General features: G+C 58.5%; 2 protein-coding genes across 3 annotated transcripts in view; both read right to left on the bottom strand.

Moving 5' to 3' along the window:
• DNASE1L2 (deoxyribonuclease I-like 2) overlaps positions 1-1,107 on the bottom strand; it is a 2,886-nt gene extending 1,779 nt beyond the window's left edge. Inside the window, exons 1-5 of the mRNA XM_008581821.1 lie at positions 1,043-1,107; positions 657-817; positions 479-567; positions 301-384; positions 119-219 (exon numbers count right to left, since the gene is read on the bottom strand). Coding sequence (XP_008580043.1) covers positions 119-219; positions 301-384; positions 479-567; positions 657-800 — 418 coding nt within the window. The 5' untranslated portion in view covers positions 801-817; positions 1,043-1,107. The remainder of the gene's footprint in view (positions 1-118; positions 220-300; positions 385-478; positions 568-656; positions 818-1,042) is intronic.
• Positions 1,108-1,913: 806 nt separating this feature from the next.
• On the bottom strand, positions 1,914-11,772 carry E4F1 (E4F transcription factor 1). Of its 2 annotated transcripts, XM_008581806.1 has the most exons (14): positions 11,619-11,772; positions 9,010-9,164; positions 7,859-7,961; positions 5,291-5,490; positions 5,092-5,212; positions 4,850-4,999; positions 4,559-4,728; positions 3,992-4,201; positions 3,610-3,718; positions 3,260-3,477; positions 2,854-3,052; positions 2,634-2,776; positions 2,495-2,557; positions 1,914-2,413 (listed from the first exon to the last, which is right to left on the bottom strand). In XM_008581806.1, the coding sequence occupies exons 1-14, from the start codon at positions 11,770-11,772 to the stop codon at positions 2,057-2,059; spliced, it is 2,352 nt and encodes a 783-aa protein (XP_008580028.1). In that variant the 3' UTR covers positions 1,914-2,056. The 2 variants fall into 2 exon arrangements, with proteins under 2 accessions (XP_008580028.1, XP_008580032.1); XM_008581810.1 differs by lacking the exon at positions 5,291-5,490 and having other exon boundaries at positions 11,619-11,700.
• Positions 11,773-16,961: the final 5,189 nt, after the last annotated feature.

Here is a 16,961-nt window from a genome sequence, read left to right as displayed (position 1 = left end):
GTGCGGCGCCGCGTGCAGCGGGATCAGCACCAGCTCCTTGGCGGCTGGGGGAGGAGGGGGTGTCAGGCGGGGGGGCGGGGCGGGAGCGGGGCCGCTGCCGGGGCGGGGCCAGCCTCACCGGAGCCAGGGGAGGAGAACCTGACCACGAAAGGTTCCCGACTGAAGGCGTCCTCGGGGTCCGGGTACTGGTACGTGTCCACGACCGACACCACGTCCTTCCTGGAAGCAGAGGGCGGGTGGTCGCGCTGAGCCGGCCCCCTCTGGCTCCGCACGCCCCCTCCCTGAGACCGGCCCCCTCACCTGTAGATGAACAAGTACATTTCTTTGTACTGGTCCCGACCCAGGGGCTCGCTGCTCACAAAGCTGTATTCGTGCTTGGACACGCTGTGGAGACACGGGCCAGCCCGGGGGTCAAGGCACTGCGCCGAGGCCTGGGATCCTGGCCGGGGATCACGACGCGAGGCCCTGCCCCCCACACCTGTTGATCTGCTCCATGAGCGCGGAGACGGCGCTCAGGTCCGGGTCGCGCACCTCCTGCACCAGCGCGACATCGTAGCCGGCCAGGATCTGGGGGAGGAACCGGCAGGTGCGGGTCACGCGCAGCCGATTCACCCGTGGAGCGCAGCTGCGGCCGCGCCCCTGGCTTCCGGCCTCACCTGTGAGATGATGCTGCCGCAAGCTGGTTCCGACACTTTGCTGTCGCCGAAGCTCTGGATGTTGAAGGCTCCTATGCGTAGGGCCGCAGCCCCGGAGGCCCCCAGAGCCCAGATCGCCGCCAGCAGGGCCCGGGGCCCGCCCATGGCGCTGAGCGGGCGGGCTGGGAGCGAGAGGCGGCCCACGTGAGCCTCACCGCCCCGCCGCCAGCTCTACTGCCCAATGCAGGCCGGGGTGGAGGCACATCCTCCCCTGCGCTCTCCAGTTCTCCCCAGGGTGGTGCACCGGGCACTCGGCCCATGGCAGTTTTCCCAGTGGGGAAATTGAGGCTTGAATAGAGGCACCCGGTTTCCGTCCAGCCCCAACTCAACCCAGCCCCAAGACTCACCTGGGATGTGGATGGGGCGGTACCAGAGGCTCACAGTCCCAGTCCGAGTGGGGATCCTGGGTCCGGGCTGGCGGCGTGTGACAGCACAGGAAGGACTGCAGGGACTCAGTCCACCAGGCAGCAGCTTGGTGCCAGGGCAGGGGCGGGTATTTGAGGCCCTGGTCCAGGGAGGGGCCCCACAGTGCTGGGCCCCGCCCCTACAGTGGAGCTGGATGCTGGGACTCCTGGCTCCTGTACCCATACCCAGAGACCCCAGAAGCAAGGGGCAGGGGATCTGCCTCAGGAAGCTCTGGTGCCCAGGCCTGTCCAGAACTGCTCCAGAAGCCCCTGCAGCCCCCCCAAGAACAGCATCAGGACTGGGACAGAGGATCAGCCATGTCCCCGCCCCTCAGGAACTAGGTCACCCAGAATCTGCCTCCTGAGCTGCATCCCCTCAGGAAAACTAAAGCAGAGAAATCGGGAAAGACCAACCCCATCCCAGGCCCAGCACTTATGCTGCTTCTCCCACACCTGTCCTTACCTTGGGGTAAAAGGCTGAGGCTGCTCAGCCCAACCCAAGGCTCCTGGGTCTCCCAGCCACAGTCCCCATGCCCCATCAGTGGACACCCTGCCACAGCCCCAGGGTTGCATGCTGGGAAGCAGCACCTTCACCCACCCACTCCTCCAGCAGGCCCAGGACACTGGGGTCACAGCTCCAGCTGGCAGGAGGCTGCCTGTCAACATGCCAGCAACACCCACGCGCCACCAAGGCGCCGCCAGGGCTGACAGAATCCCTGGGCGGGGTGGCCAGGCACAAGATGAGAGGGTGACCTGGGAAGGCAGGTGTGGCCAGGGGAACCCTTGAGGCTGCCCATGCCTCAACATCAAAAGCTGCAGGTTTCCATGTTTTATTGTAAAGAAACAAAAAACTGCGTATGTACACTCCATGTCTTCTGGACGCCTGAATTCTGTGCATTCTTATCTTCAGCATTCCAGCCCCTACCCCAGCCCAGCTGTGACCCACAGGCCCCCGTGCTAGACGATGACAGTCTGCACCTCGAGCTGGCCCTCTGGCGAGGCAATGACCAACTCGCCCGCATGCTCCAGGATCTCAATGTCCTCTGATGAAACCATGGTCACAGTGGCCTGTTCGGCACCATTTGCACCTGTGCGGGCTGCAAGCACGGTGCCCTCGCTGATGGCCGAGGCCAGCGTCATGGCCACCTGCTCCGTCAGGCTCTCAGGGGTGGCAATGGTGATGGTGTCAGTGGCAGCTGCCTCCGGCCCCAGCCCTGCCTCCTGGTCCACGGTCACATTCTGTACAATGATCTGGTGCCCAGCACTGGCCTGGTGCACAATCTGCCGCACCACCTTCATGATGTGGCTGTCCACCTGTGGGGGGCTCACAGCTCAACCCAAGGGGCTGCACGACAGAGCCAGGCCAGCCCTCCCCACCTTCACCCAGCCCCTCACCTCCGTCTGAGTGCCCTCAATGATCTCCGTGGCTTCGCTGGTCTCTGCATCATCTGCAGTGGCCTAGGCAGACAGTCAGAGGTTAGTCAGCCTTGGCCATCCCTGAGCCCCATCCCAGCCCCACCAGCCCCAAACTCACCTCGATGATATACTCCTGGGTGTCAGCCACCACAGATGAGAACTCCACCAACACGGTGTGTGGGTCCTCCGCAAGGACGGTGGCAGCCGCCGCAGGGCTCTCCTCTGACACCAGCAACTCCTCCACCTCCAGCAGGCAGCCCCCTGCCAGTGCGGGGAGCTCAGTCAGGGCTGGGTGATGCCCTCCCCCCAGGCCCTCCCCGCCACCCACTAGCCCAGACCTTTGGTGCGCAGGTGCCGGTTGAGCGTGCCATGCTCGGCGAAACCGCGGCCGCACTTGTAGCACTTGAAGGGCTTCTCGCCCGTGTGGTGCCGCAGGTGCCGCACCAGCGAGCCCTTCTCCCGGAAGCCTCGGCCACAGAACTGGCACACGTGTGGCTTCTCCTCCAGGTGTGTCCGGAAGTGCACCTGCTGGGCGTTCTGTCGAGACCCACCATCAGGGCAAGACTGACCAAAACCACACAGACCACGGCTGTCCCCACCCACCTCTGGGTCTGAGTGAGGGGCTGGGCCGAGACTAAGCAGGTTGCAAGGGAGAGGGATGAAAATGGAGGGCAGGGGCAGGGAACATGGGGTGCATCTGGGCCCAGGGCTGGGTATTCCAAGGATGGAGGTGGGGGCAAGCACCTTGGTCTTGTAGCGCTTGCCACACTGGGGACAAGGGTAGGGCCGCTCGTCCGAGTGGACACGCCGGTGGCCACGCACGTGGGCGATGGTCTTGTACAGCTTCCCACAGTCGCCGCAGCGGAAGCGGCGCTCGTGCACATGCACCTCCTGGTGCTTCTTGAGCAGGTAGGCCTTGGGGAAGGCCTTGCCACACTGCATACAGGTGAACGGCCTCGGCCCTGTGGCCCCAGGCAATGTCAAGCCAGGCCCACCACCCGCGGGCCCATTTGGCCACCCACTGCCCCTGCACAGGCCATCCTGGCCACCCACAAGACATCCTGGCTGCCCATGGGCCCTTACTGGCCACCCACCTGCATGGCCCCTCTTGTGGGCCTCCAGGGTGGCTGCTGTTGGGAAGGTCTCACTGCATTGAGGGCACGGGTGAGTCCTGGGCACAGCTGAGGCCTCACTGGCCACCTGCTGGGGGACCACAGGCGGGTCTCCAGCACCCACTGCAGGCTGTGCCCAGATGTACTGAGGACAAGACCACAGACCCCACCCTGATGAGCTCCCTCATGGCCCCAGGGAAGGCAGCGAACAGACCAGTGGACAAAGTCACTGCAGAAAGCAATGCCTCTCTGCCACAGGGAAAGCAAGGAGGCTGGCAGCCCAGGACTGCATGGTGATGGGCACCAGGGTCCAGCCCCTGGGAAAGAGCATGGGAAGGGGCACGCTGGCATCGCAGGCACATACTGTCTCCATCTGCTCCACCTCCAGCAGTGGCAGTTCTGGGGCTCCCTCTCCCAGGGGCTGGGGACTGGACCTTGCAGGAGGGGCTGGCTCCAGGGCACCATCCTCCCCAGCAACCCGCTCGAGGACAATGCCAGAGTTCTGCATGGCCTGGTGCAGCAGGTTCTCACGGCTGCCCTCGCCAGGACAGGAAAGCTCCTCAGGGCCCGAGGGCTGCAGGGGAGGCAGAGGGAGGCTGGCCAGGCAGCCTGCAAACAGCATCCACCCGCCCCCATCCCACCAGCAGACCTGTGCTGGGCCAAGTGCACCAGGGGACCTTTGTGCCCACCTTCACTCAGGGCCGTGCTCTTCCTGGGTGAAGCCCAGCCCTCACCTGCCGCATCCCAGCCCCAGCACCCTTCCCACCCTCTGGCATGCCATTTACTGCCGAGCTCCCCTGCGGCCGGACTGAGCTCCAGGTGGCACCCAGTCTGCTCTCTTCCTGCTAGAGCCAGCACCCAGAGCAGAGCCTGGTGCTGAATGGGCAGAGGACAGAGCAGCCCCTGCAGGTCTCCACCAGCCTGCTCCCACCTCTGAGGCCAGGGATTTCATGCCCAGGGGCAGCTCCTGCATCTGGACATGGACTTCGTGAATGACGGTGCCTTTGGCATCTGTCACCAGATGAATCACGGGTGAAGTTTCCATGGGCTCGCCTGTCACTGATGATGACGTAACTGTCCCCATGGTGGAGGTGCCGGACCCTTTAAGGCAGAGCTGAGTGAGTCCTTGAAGATCACCCCCTGCCACCAGTGGCACCCAGGCCAACAGCCAAGGCAAGAACAGCAGCCCCGAGGACCCAGGCAGCCACACCACCACTCTGACCTGCAGGTGTGTCCTCTTTGCTGACAGCGTCCTTGCTCATGCTGAAGCGGATTTTTTCCGTGCATGGGGTAAGAGACTTGAGGTGCCGGGTCAGTGCACCCGACTCCCGGAAGCTCTTCCCACACTTGGCACACTTATACGGGCGCTCGTCTGCGGAGAGAGCAGAGTCAGCCCCGGGCAGAACCGATGCCCTGCCGGCAGGGAAGGCAGGCACCAGCCGCCTCACGGCCATGCCGGCTCACCCGTGTGCCGCCTGTGGTGCCGGATGAGCGAGCCCTTGGTCCGGAAGGAGGCCCCGCACAGCTTGCACTCATGGTCCTTGCGGCTGCTGTGGGTGACCATGTGTGCCTTGAGGATGCTACCCTGTGGGGGGAGTACAAGGCTCAGCGCATAACCCTGGGCAGGGGCGGGAAAGCTGGGCAGCCCGTGGCCCGGGCTCACCGTCTTGAAGGTCTTGTGGCACAGCATGCACACATAGCGGCCGTCCTTGTTCACCAGCAGCTTGACCTGGGCCTGCTCGCCCTCCCCAGTGTGCCCGAGCCCCTGCCCCTGCCGGCTGGGGCTGCCCAGAGCCTCTGCTGTCTCGCTGTCCACCGGCTCCGCTTCAGCAGCCACGATGACTTCTTTGATGTGCCCACCATCTGAGGAGAGGCAGGTCAGCCTAAGCCCCAGAGCCCACCACAGGCCCTGCCACCTGGGGGAGGATCCTTTCCCAGGAGACTATCCAGAGCCCCCTCTCGTCCCATGTCGTGGGACCTGCTGCTCTGGGCCAGGCCCAGGATCCAACTGGCACTCAGGAGACTCAACACAGAGGCCCCAAGGTCAGCCTGAAAGGGTGGGGGACACACCCCTCCGACTCTGTGCAGCTGCCTGGAGGAGCTCCAGGATCCCTGGAATGTGTCCAGTGGGGAAACCCACCATGAGCACAGACACCCCATTCCCTGAACCAAGAGGACACGCGGATCCTGGCAACATGGTGCCCAGGTACCCAGGTGCAAAGACCGGACAGGCCAGCCCAGCTCACTGCCACCTGTTCTGCTCACTGCCCTGGCTCCCACCAACATCAAGAGGGAATGCTCTGGGGGTTAACCACTAGCTGGGCTGCTGGCAGGCAGATAAGCAGGCCTGGCCAGAGCCCAGTCCCCTGTCAGACTGGGGGTGCTGGGCCTGAAAGAATGAACACTCCCTAAACATATGGGACAGTCTGAGGAAAGGAGGTTGGGCTTTTGCACTTCTCATGGGGTGTTGAGGAAATCTGACAATGCTCTAAGCTGGGCTGTAAACACAATCCATGTTTGCTGCTCATAAAAATGACGCGTGAGAAACAGCTGTGAAACCACTTCTTAGAAACCATCTAAGTCTGGCTGGCATCTTGTTTTGACGAGGCATTCTCTTGAAATGGAACGAAAGCACCATGACTCAGAAACAATTAAGAGCATCTCTCGCCCGGCCCAAGCTACCATGCTTGACGCCACAGAAGTGATCTTTCAGGACAGAGGCCTCTGACAGGCGAGGACTCAAGGGGGAAACACAAAGGTCAGAGAGGAAGCACAAGTCTGTTTCCAGGAGGAGGCATGACGGCCTGCAGGAGGGTATCCAGCCACCCCATGCAAGCGAGGCAGGGGTGGCCAGAGAGGAGCCCCTGAGGCACAATGAGGGGCCACCATGCCCAGCTAAGGGCTTGGAACTGCTGGAGGCCAGAGTGTGTGTAAAGGGCCTGGCTAGCCAGAGGCCCAGGGCCTGTAGGCGCCACCAACACTCAGGGAACATGTATTCCCAAATGACGCCACCCACCCCAGAAACCAAATGCCACGCCAGAGCCAAAGCATGCCCCACCTCCCACATGACAACATTCCTATCCCTGAGTGGCCACAGGTGTCTCTGTGGCAGGAAAGTCAGGGGGAACAGCACAGAAACCAGGACAGGTGTCCCAGCCACCACCTGGGGAGAGCAACCTGCTCAGAGACTCCCTTCACAAGCACGAGGCTGACTCCTGCCACGTCTCCTCCACTCCCTCTTCCTACCCCCAGTCCCTCCCAAGGACAAGTTCTATCTGTTGCTCCAATCCACTTCCTGTCCAGCTGCCCACTCACCCACCTCCCTTAGCCCGTGCCCAGCAGGCACCCCGGTTGGCAGCCATTCCCTTCCCAGATTCCAATCCCTGGCACTCAGACACCTGCCCCTCATTCCTGCCTCTGAAACAGCCCCCAGCTCCCTCTACCCACCCAAGACCCTGCTTGCGCTTCGAATGACCCCTGCACGCTCACCTGCCTCTGAGTAACAACAGCTTGACCCAATCCAGTCCTCTCAACACCCCCCTCCCACCACACATCAGCAATACACTTCAACTTAAAAAATAGCCATCAAAGAGGCCTGGCAGCACATGCTTATAAAAGCCACATGAAATCAGGACAGGGATGGATTACCACCCCCACGCCATGTCAGCACGCACTGGGGAGATGAAGGCCAAGGTCAGGCAGCACATCAGGCCCAGCTGGAGCAGCAGGTGGCACCCCATCCAGCCCACACTGACTCTATCAAGCCGACTGCTGGGGTGGGTGGGCCATGCTGGGGGTTGCACTCAGTGGATGCTGCCTAGGGACACAGCAGAAACCAGAGGGTGGCAGAGAACTGGGGAACATTCCAGGAGGACTAGGGCAGAGACAGACTGGGAAACCATGCAGGAGAAAGCAACCAGCTCATGGTTATGCACACGCTGAAGACTCCCCGACGCCTGGGTGCACCCCAGGGCTGCCCCAGCCACTGTGGATGCAGCAAGGAAGGCTCAGGTTCCCCTTTCCTGGCAGGCCCGATACTCCCTCCTCCCACAGGCCGTCCCCTGGGAAGGCTCACATGAGGCCTCAGCCCCTCTTGGCCAGCTCTTGCTCTCGGGAGAATGGAGGGTGCGGACAGCAGAGGTCCCCCAGCCTCCGGCCCTGACCATGTACAGCTAGCCAGTCAATGACGCGTGGACAGCTAGCCTACCACCCATGGCCGTGCCTGGCTTACCGAGGTCAGGCGTGTGGCTGATGTCTGCGGCCAGAGAGGCTGTCTCCACCACAATGTGGGCCACGGTGATGGGCTCCTCTGGGCCTGCCGCTGCCGGCACCACCTACCAATGGGGGACAGAGGACAACAGGAGATGTATCTGTAGGCTCCAGAGTTCCCAGAGACAAGGCCTGGGCTCCCTTGGCATAAAGCTGTGGAGGAGTGGGCTTAGAGAGCACAGGCCTGGGCCCAGATACCACAGGATGGCTGGGGTGGGGGCTTGTCTTTCCCCACAGGACCACTGCTCTGAGCCTAGCTCCCAGCCTGGCCTCTCCAACCCAGGGCCAGGGGTTCAGCTCCATCACTCCAATGATTCCGGCCAGCACAGGCTGGAGGCAGAGACTGAGCACCTGTGCGTCATGACCAGCTATCCTGGAAAAAAGCTGCAATGGCCTCCAGCACCCATACCCGCCAGCCCCAGCCAGGAGGTCAGAGGAAAGGGCTCCAGGAGCGTGGCACTGGGGGCCTTCAGGGAGGAGAGTACACCTCTGGGAGGGGGCAGGTAAAGGGCACAGGGTCAGAGTGAGAAGACCCAGGTCCCAATGTCATCTGGGCCACTCCCTGCCGGCAGCTTGAGTCCACTGACTTGTCTCTGAGCCTCCTTTCCTGATTCTGTACAATGAGGATGACAGAGCTCCCAACCAGCAGGGGTGCCATGGGTTTAATAAGACTGTGTGTGCACAGCCCCACGCATGTCATGGAGGCTCCACAAAGTTGTCCATTTTTATGACAAGGTGGCAGGACCCACAGGGCTATGCTTTGTTTGTGGATCCCCAGAAACTACATGCACAGGACAAGAAACTAGCCAAAAAGACAAGAGCCATCATTATACCCTCGAGCCTAGAGAGACCCTCAGACTCTAAGAGAGGAGGGACCCCAGTCCCCCAACTGTGTGGGCTTTGGCCACCCTAGGCCATCAGGGAAACCCCAGAGAGCCGCCAGGCTTGCAGTGGCACAGCCCAGACCCTCCCTCGCCCATGGCCAGAAGCCTGCCCTCTGCCCACCCCGATGTCACCAGGAACCAGCTATACAGGTCTGTCCTGCCTCCTCCTCAAGCCAGGTAAGCCCAGGGAGGGTAGTGTGTGTGTGGTGGCAGTGAGATGGGGGCTCACCTCCTGGCCCAGCAGTGTGGCGGCAGTGGCAGGGGTGGCAGGCAGGGCCTCCTGAGGGGTCCGCTGGCAGGCCTTCTGAATCTTGTGCTGAACAAAGTCCTCCAAGGCCGTGAACTCTGCCTGGCAGCGGCCACATCTGTGCACATCATCCTCATCTGCAATGAGCCTGCAGTCAGTGGGGCCTGGCCAACCAGCCCCGTCCAGCTTTCCCTCCAGCCCTAGCCCAAACTCACCACTCAGGTGGCCCAAGGCTAGGCAACCCCAGCACGAAACCCCCATCCTCTGGAGGCCTGCAGAAGCAAGGCCCACCCCAGGGAAACCAGCATCCAGCATCAGATGGTCCTGACCACAAGCCAAGACTGCAAGGATCCACTGAGGCTGTCGTGCCCATAGCCCCACTTCAGCAACGAGGGGAGACTGGCACTGGAAGGCGGACAGATTCACCCAAGCCAGTTTGGAAACAGTGGGGACCAAGATCTAAGACCGTTGGGGTTTGAATGTCCCTTAGGCACCTCGATGACCATCTCTAGGTCTATTTCCTTATCTGTGTCAGGTATGAGTCTCAGCAAGCCGAGACCCACAGGGCTCTGGCTGAGAGGCCAGCCCTTGGCACACACCATGAGAGCAGGGCCCTGAACCGTGGCCACTCTTTTCTCACTGCCTCGGTGCTTCTTCAGTCCCCTATAGGTAGCATCTCCGCTCAGATGTAGACACCAAGAGTGGAACTTTCCAGAGGGGCTCCACACCCCAGGGCCACCACACCTGAACAATTCGCCATCACCATGCCTGCCCCAGGTCCTGCAGGAGAGACTTCATGTTCACTGACTCCCTACTGTGTTCCAGGCACCTCACTGGGGATGTCAGTACCAACACCCTGGGGAAATGGAGATAACTATTCCCGTCCTAGAAAATGACTTGAGGTTCAAGGTCACCTAGCTGCTGAATGTGAGGGCCAAAAGCTGAACCTGAGCATCTCCTCCAGATGCCCTGCTGTTTGCACAAAGGGACAGGGAGGACTTCCTTCTGCTTCTGTAAAAGTCTGCCAGTTCTCACCACATCAAGGTCAAACCCAGGCCTGGTGCATGGAAGGAGCCTCATCAACGTTTGTTGAATGAATAAGCAAATAAAAGGCCAAACCACAGCTACAGCTCACCTGCAGAGAGCCATCTGACAGAGGACGGTCTCCTCCAGATGGTTCAGTCACAAAACAAGCACTGAGGTGCCCACCACCCTCGTAACCTTCCTACCATGCCCACCAGGTCTGACTTGGCACCAGGGTATTGCCACTGAAGGAAGCCCCCACCCCAGAAGAGGACACACCCAGCCCACTGCACACTGAGACAGGGCCATGGGCAGGCCCCGCAGGGCACAGCAGCCTCCAAAGGGAGCCCTCTCCAGGTTGTCACTGCCCATAGTGGTACTGCCCCTCTCCAAGCTGGAATAAGAAGGGTCAAGGAAAAATGTACAGAGATAATGAATCCTGTGGGGACAAAGACTAGACCTCCTCTCCCCATAAGGTCACTAGCTAACTCCATGTCTGATCCAATCTACAGCCTCATGGGACAAGCTCCCAAGACCCAAGCTGTGTCTCCAAAAGCCATCAGTGACCCGTGAATGAGCCCTTAGTGTCTCACTGACACTGTGCTCAGTGCTTTAATACATATCTTATTTTATTTTTTTATTTCTACTTTATTGGTGGCTGGCCAGTATGGGGATCTGAACCCCTGACTTTGGTGTTACAACACCCCACTCTAACCCACTGAGCATATCGGCCAGCCCACACTCCATTTTAATTCTTACTGTCTTCCTATAAGGCAGCAAAACTCAGTAGTTAAAGGTGCTGAGCTGGAAGCTACCCAGTCCTGGATCTGATCCAGTTCTTGCTACTTACTAACTGAGTGACCCGGTCACTTTCACATCTCTGCACCTCAATTTGCTTCATCCCCAGAACAGGAACAGTAATAATAATGGTGATAATAGCATCCACTTCTCCTGATTGGTCTCAGGATGAAAAAAGCCGATGCTGGTAAGTGCCTGGTACATTATCACCAGTAGCAGGCGCCCCAATTTTGTAAGGGGAAGTAGACGCTCAGAGAGGTGTGGTCACCTGCCCAGGATCAAAGAGCTGGAAAGTGGCAGGTCTGGGATGGAGCCCGCGCTGGCTGCAGGGCCCCGGTTCTCCTCCATTGGGCTCTGCCGCCTCCCACGGACTGGCCCGGAGTCAGAGCCCGGGCCCCGAGGCCCCGCCCAGGATCTTGCAGCCTGCAGCCCCACCCGGCCCGTCCTCGTGTCCCGGCAGGTGAAGCGGGAGGGGCCCAGAAGGGGCGGGGCCGGCGGCGGCGGCGCTGCGAAGGGCACCCGTGGGCACCGTGAGTATCTGAACGCGTCCCGGGGCCCACAGGATGACGGCGCCCCGGGGAGGCCCGGGGGTCGAGTGAGGCTGGGGGCTCGTGCAGAGCGGTCAGGGGCCTCGTGGGGCCCCGTGGGATCCGCGAGGAGCCGGGGTCTGGGACGGTAGGTCGCGCCCGCACCTCAGGCCACCGGGGCCCCCGCTGGCCTTGCTGAGCCGCCCCCGCCCGGCCGCGCCCGGCCCTGTCAGGCCCCATTACCTTCCTCGCTGAAGGGCGCCGGGAGGCCTAGAAAGCCTCCGGGAGCCAAGGCCGCCGCCGCCGCGACCCCGCCCTCACCCACTTCCCGCCCGGCTTCGGCCCGGGCTTCTGCCGTATGAGCGGCCGTCACCCGCACTGCCATCGCGCCCTCCATGTCGCAACGCGCCGCAGGAAGATGGCGGATTTACGACCATGTCGTCATAACAACGGGCCGTGCCGAGGCCAGCTGGAGGGAAGGAGGAGAGAGGGCGGGGCGGTGCCAGAGAAGGGTTGACGGACAGGCGGCGAGGCGAGGCGGGGGGAGGGGTCTGGCCTAGGCGTAATAACTTCGTATAGCATACATTATACGGGGCTACGGTAAGCAAAGCGATGGAGGGGCGGGGTCAGGGAGGGCCTGCGGGGTGGGCGTGGCTGGTCGCGGCCGGGGAACCGAGGTTGGGGCGGGGCTGGAAGGGAACCAACCTGAGAGGGAACCCGCGAGAGGCTGGGGCTGGGTTGGGCGCTTGCACCCGGACTTGAGAGCCAAGGGGAGGGGAGGGGCAGGAGGGCTGGGAGGCGCAATCTGACTAGATTCCTCCGGAACCGAGCTCGAGTCCGGGCTACGGTTCCCAGGGCTCGGACCAGGGGTGTGGTCTCGCCGCCGTCCTTCTCTCCCCCTTGATGATTACCCTGGTCACGGGAGAAGAACCCGAGTCAGAAATGGCGTATTAGTCCGTTTGCTATTGCTTATTACAGAATACCTGAAACTGGGTAACTTATAAGAAAATGAGATTTATTTCTTACAGTTTTGGAGGCTGGGAAGTCCAATTCCAGGAGCCATATCTGGTGAGTGCCTTCTTCCTGAGAGGAACTCTTCAGAGTCCCTAGGAGAAGCAGATTATCACATGGCGAGAATGGCAAAAGCGTTTTTAGTGCTCATTTGTTCTGCCTATAAAGCCATCAGTCCACTCCCCAATAACCCATCAAACCGTGAATGGATTAATCCATTCACGAGGACACAGTCCATACTATCCAATCACCTGTCAAATGCCCCATCTTTCAAATACCATATTAGGGTTCCAACATGAGCTTGGGGGAGACATTCAAACCGTAGCAGATGGCTCATAGGTACTTTGCAAAGCCATGCATATATATTAAATTGTGATAAATACACACAAAATTTACCACTGACACTTAGAACATTCACAATGCTGTACAACCATCACCATTATCTAGCACCAGAACGTTTCCATCATCCCAAAAGGAAACCCGTACCCATTAAGCAGTCATTCCCCCATTCTCCTCCCCATCCCCCGGCCATGGAAACTACCAATCTACCTTCTGTCTGTGTGGATTTATCTATTCTGGACGTATCATATAAATGGAATCATACTATATATGGTCTTTTGCATCTGGCTTCTTTCACTGGGCCTGTTTCCAAGGTTCATCCATGTTGTAGCGCATGTCAGTGCTTCATTCCTTTTTATGACTGGGTAATATTCCAGTGTGTAGAAGAACCACATTTTATTTATTCATTCATCACATCTGAGTTGTTTCCACATTTTGGCTATTGTGAATAGTTTTACTCTGAACACCCATATACAAGTTCCTTTTTTTTTTAATAAGGTAATATTTAATTAGCTCTTTGAAACTAAGCATTTTATAGGATTGACTCATTTAAGATACCAGTCATTCCCATTTTGAAGATGAGAAAACTTGAGGCACAGAACTGATAAGAAATTTGCCCAGGGCCAAACCTGGGACTCTCACCCAGGTCTGTCCAGAGCCATGGACTGGGAACCCATAGGGCTTGCCCTGCCAGCTCAGTTTTTCCTGGGGACCAGCTGGATGCTGGATGCTAGGGACTCAGGTGAATCAGACCCAATCCCCTCTAGCAAGGCCAGTCTCCAAGGAGGATGGAACACAGATATGGGGCCCAGAAGCTCATCATGTTCCTCAGCAGGGAGTGGGTAGCTCTGCCCTGGGAAGGGTGCTGAGCAGAGATTGTCTCCATGCTGGGGTTGCCGAGCTGGGAAACTGGGGACTTTAGCCCTGGTGGGAGCTGGGATGTGTGAGAAACAGGTAGGTTCATCTGTAGTCAGGTTGGGGTAGTAAGCTGGCTTTTTTCTGCAGCTGGGTCACTCTCCACTGCAGGGTTTTAAGCAGTGGGAATGACAGTCAGAAGGACCTCTCTGCTGCTCAGAAAAAGGATCTCAGGGCCCCTGCAGAGGTGGCTCAGGAAACTGCTGGGATCCAGTATGGATGGTCTCTGAGAGGGGAAAATGGTAGGAAGAGCAGGTTGGGACTTCTGGAGCACGAGGGATCTGGGGGGCTTCTGGGTGGGAAGGACCAAGAGGCAGTGGAGTGAGGTGATGCCAGGGGGGAGGCAAGCCCAGAGCTCCCTTGAGGATGTGCAGAAGAGTGACGGAGAAGCCAGCATCCATAGGAGTGGAGGGGGAAATGATTTTGAAGGCAGAGGACAGCCTGGGTGTGGGTGGACATAAGGAGAAGCTGGCCCAGGGGAGACAGAGCCTGCTGGATGGAATTGTCAGGGACCAGGCCACGGCTCCTGCTTGGTTACTCCCTAGGAGCCAGAAAAAAGCACTCTCATCTGTGAGCTCTGAGCCCTGCCTTGGCTAGAGCCCAGGCAAACCCTCAGGCACAGGAGCAGAGAGGTCATTGGTAGGTAGAATGGCCGGGAGCAGGCAGCAAGACCAGAGTCTCCCTTTCCCCAGATGGCCTCCTTTCCCAACCTGCCCTCAGCCAGACTCAACTGAACGTGTTGACTTTCCATGGCCATACCTAGACAGAAACTCCAAAATCCTTTATCATGGCTGCTCATTCCCCCTTGGTTGGATGGACTTTATTTAACCAATCATATGTTGAAGAACATTTAAGTAGTATCCTAATTTTTGTTGCCACTTGAGTCCTTTTTCAATGACCCTCTTTTTTGCTTAACTCATTTGAAGCAATAAATAGCATCTGTAAAAATACAGATTCAATGGCTACTTGTGTTTTCTAATACAATGTAAATCCATGCAATACTGTTAAAATTAAATAGTGTCAGGCCGGCCTGTGGCTCACTCGGGAGAGTGTGGTGCTAATAACAGCAAGGCCACGGGTTCGGATCCCATATAGGGATGGCTGGTTAGCTCACGGGGTGAGCTTGGTGCTGACAACTCCAAGTCAAGGGTTAAGATCCCCTTACCCGTCATCTTTAAAAAAAAATAATAATAGTGTCTGTCCTTGCACCACCTAAAACCATTCCATTTGCAGTACAAATTCTTCGCTTGGGGGGACACTGGTGCCATCCACTGGAAGGTATATACTAGGCACACATTGTGATGGGCTCCTCTCCCATCCAGACATGGGACCACCTCACCCTGTCCCCACCCAAGTTCCATCCTCCCCCATAAAGAGCACTGTCCCTTCTAGCCTCCTCCAGGACCTTGGCCACAATCATCCTCTCTCTCACTACTGACTATTCCACCCCTCCCACTCTGCTTGCTCAATCCCTACCAACTATAGACATACGGGCACGCTCAGCAGATGTTAACTAGATGTTAAGACAACAGGATGCAGCAGAGCTCAGTTTTAGCGTCAACTGAGTTTAATCCCAATTCTGCATTGTCCAGCTGGTGACTCTCTGTGGTTCAGTATCCTCATCTACAAATGAAGATACTAACAGTCCTGCCTCTCAGGGCTGTCCTGGGATTCTGACAAGATGATGCAGAATCATCTAAGGAGCAGCACTTTCTGTCTAGATGCTTCCTCAGTTTCCAGTAAACCAAGTTCTGTAGAAGCCTGGCTATGCTGGACATCCTCAACATTTCCCATGCTGCCCAGTGTACCAGATCAACTGGGTGTTGCTGGGTGGTAAAAGCAGGGTTTGTGATCGTTTTTCAAATCCAGTTGTTCTCAGGGTCAACGCCACCACCAACACCAAGCATGAAGATTCAGGGAGGAAGGTTCTCCTCCCAGGCGGTGGGTGCTCCAGGCAGGAAATCTTTGCAGGCCCTGCCCTTGTGGGCTGTGGTGCCTGTCCTCCAGGGGTTTCCAGGCCAGCAGAGACCAACAGAAATGGGCCATTGTGTAAACAAACAGGACCCTAAAGGAACTGAGGTCACTGGCTTTGCCTGATGGGTTTGGGAGTGGGTGTTGATCCAGAGAAGACTTCATGGAGAGCTGGAGCCCAAAAGAGGAGCAGGGGGTTGACACTCTAGGAGTTGGGGGCTGGATCACTCAGCACAGGCAGATCCTCAGGAAGCTGAGTTCTGCTATTCTAATATCTGGCCCTATTGAAAGTAATATTGATAAACATAAACCGACCCTATGACCCCGCAATTCCACTCCCAAGTATATACCCAAGAAAAATGAGGACACGTGTCCACATATGACAGGAACAAGAATGTTCATAGGGGTCTTATTTGCAATAGCTCCAAACTGGAAACAACCCAAATGCCCACAACTGTAGAACAGATAAACGGGGCATATTCTTACAGTGGCCCTCATGACGATTAAATAAAAATAAAAATGAAAAGCTGAGAAGGATGGATTTCACAGACATTCTGTTGAGCCAAAGAAGCAAGACCCAGACGAGGTCATAGTGTCATTCCTGGTCTAGAATAGGCAGACTTAGCCATGACTCTGGTAACAACAGAAAAACGGTTGGGGGCGGGGTGCCCGCTATTGACTGGACAGAGACACGAGGGGACTTTGAGATGTTGGAAATACTCTGTATCTTGATCTCGGTTGTGTTCACATGGGTGTGTAAGAATTGTATGGAGTTGCACACTGAAGATTTACGCCCTTTGCTGTATGTTATGCCTCAATAAAAGTTAACACCGAATAACTAACGATGACAACAGCGCCCGTTACTGCGTGTCGTCCTCTTAGACCCTAATCCTGCTGCCTTGCAATGAATTGTGGGTTCGCGTGAACAGGGAAGACGTGTTTGCCAAGGGCTGGAGGTAGGAACACGAGGCCTTCTGGGAAACGAGGCCGGGCCGAGGCTGGCTCTCGATTCGGGGCTCCGTCACCTAGGCTGACCACTCGCCTCCAACGGGCGGCGGCGCAGCGTCCTGCACCGGTTCCACCGAGCCTCCGCAGCGGTTCCGGAGAAAGCGCTGCACGGCGAGTGCCGGTTGGCGCCCTGCCAGCCAATCCCCGCGGCGCCCCGAACCCGACAGCCAATGACCGCGCGCCGGGCCGCGCCGGTTGGCTCCGAGCGCCCACGGCAGGCGTGGGCGGGCCGGCGCAGGCGTCGGCCAATGGACGGTGCAGGCGTCGGCCAATGGACGGTGCGCGCTAGGCGCGGGGCCAATGAGCGCGCCGGGGGCGGGGCGAGCGCCGCAGCGGGCGGCT

The sequence above is a fragment of the Galeopterus variegatus genome, unplaced genomic scaffold, assembly GCF_000696425.1.
Source record: "Galeopterus variegatus unplaced genomic scaffold, G_variegatus-3.0.2 Scaffold92, whole genome shotgun sequence".
In the NCBI taxonomy this organism is placed as follows: domain Eukaryota; kingdom Metazoa; phylum Chordata; class Mammalia; order Dermoptera; family Cynocephalidae; genus Galeopterus; species Galeopterus variegatus.
The sequence above is the reverse complement of the archived record's forward strand: the minus strand, read 5'-3'. Positions and strand labels throughout refer to the sequence as shown.

Coding starts and splice junctions, on each gene's coding strand:
- E4F1 (XM_008581806.1), bottom strand. CDS start 11,772: ATGGAGGGCGCGATGGCAGTGCGGGTGACGGCCGCTCATACGGCAGAA. Junction 5,491..7,858: donor CAGCCACACGCCTGACCTCG/GTAAGCCAGGCA, acceptor GCCTCTCCTCAG/ATGGTGGGCACATCAAAGAA. Junction 4,729..4,849: donor CAAAGAGGACACACCTGCAG/GTCAGAGTGGTG, acceptor TCTGCCTTAAAG/GGTCCGGCACCTCCACCATG.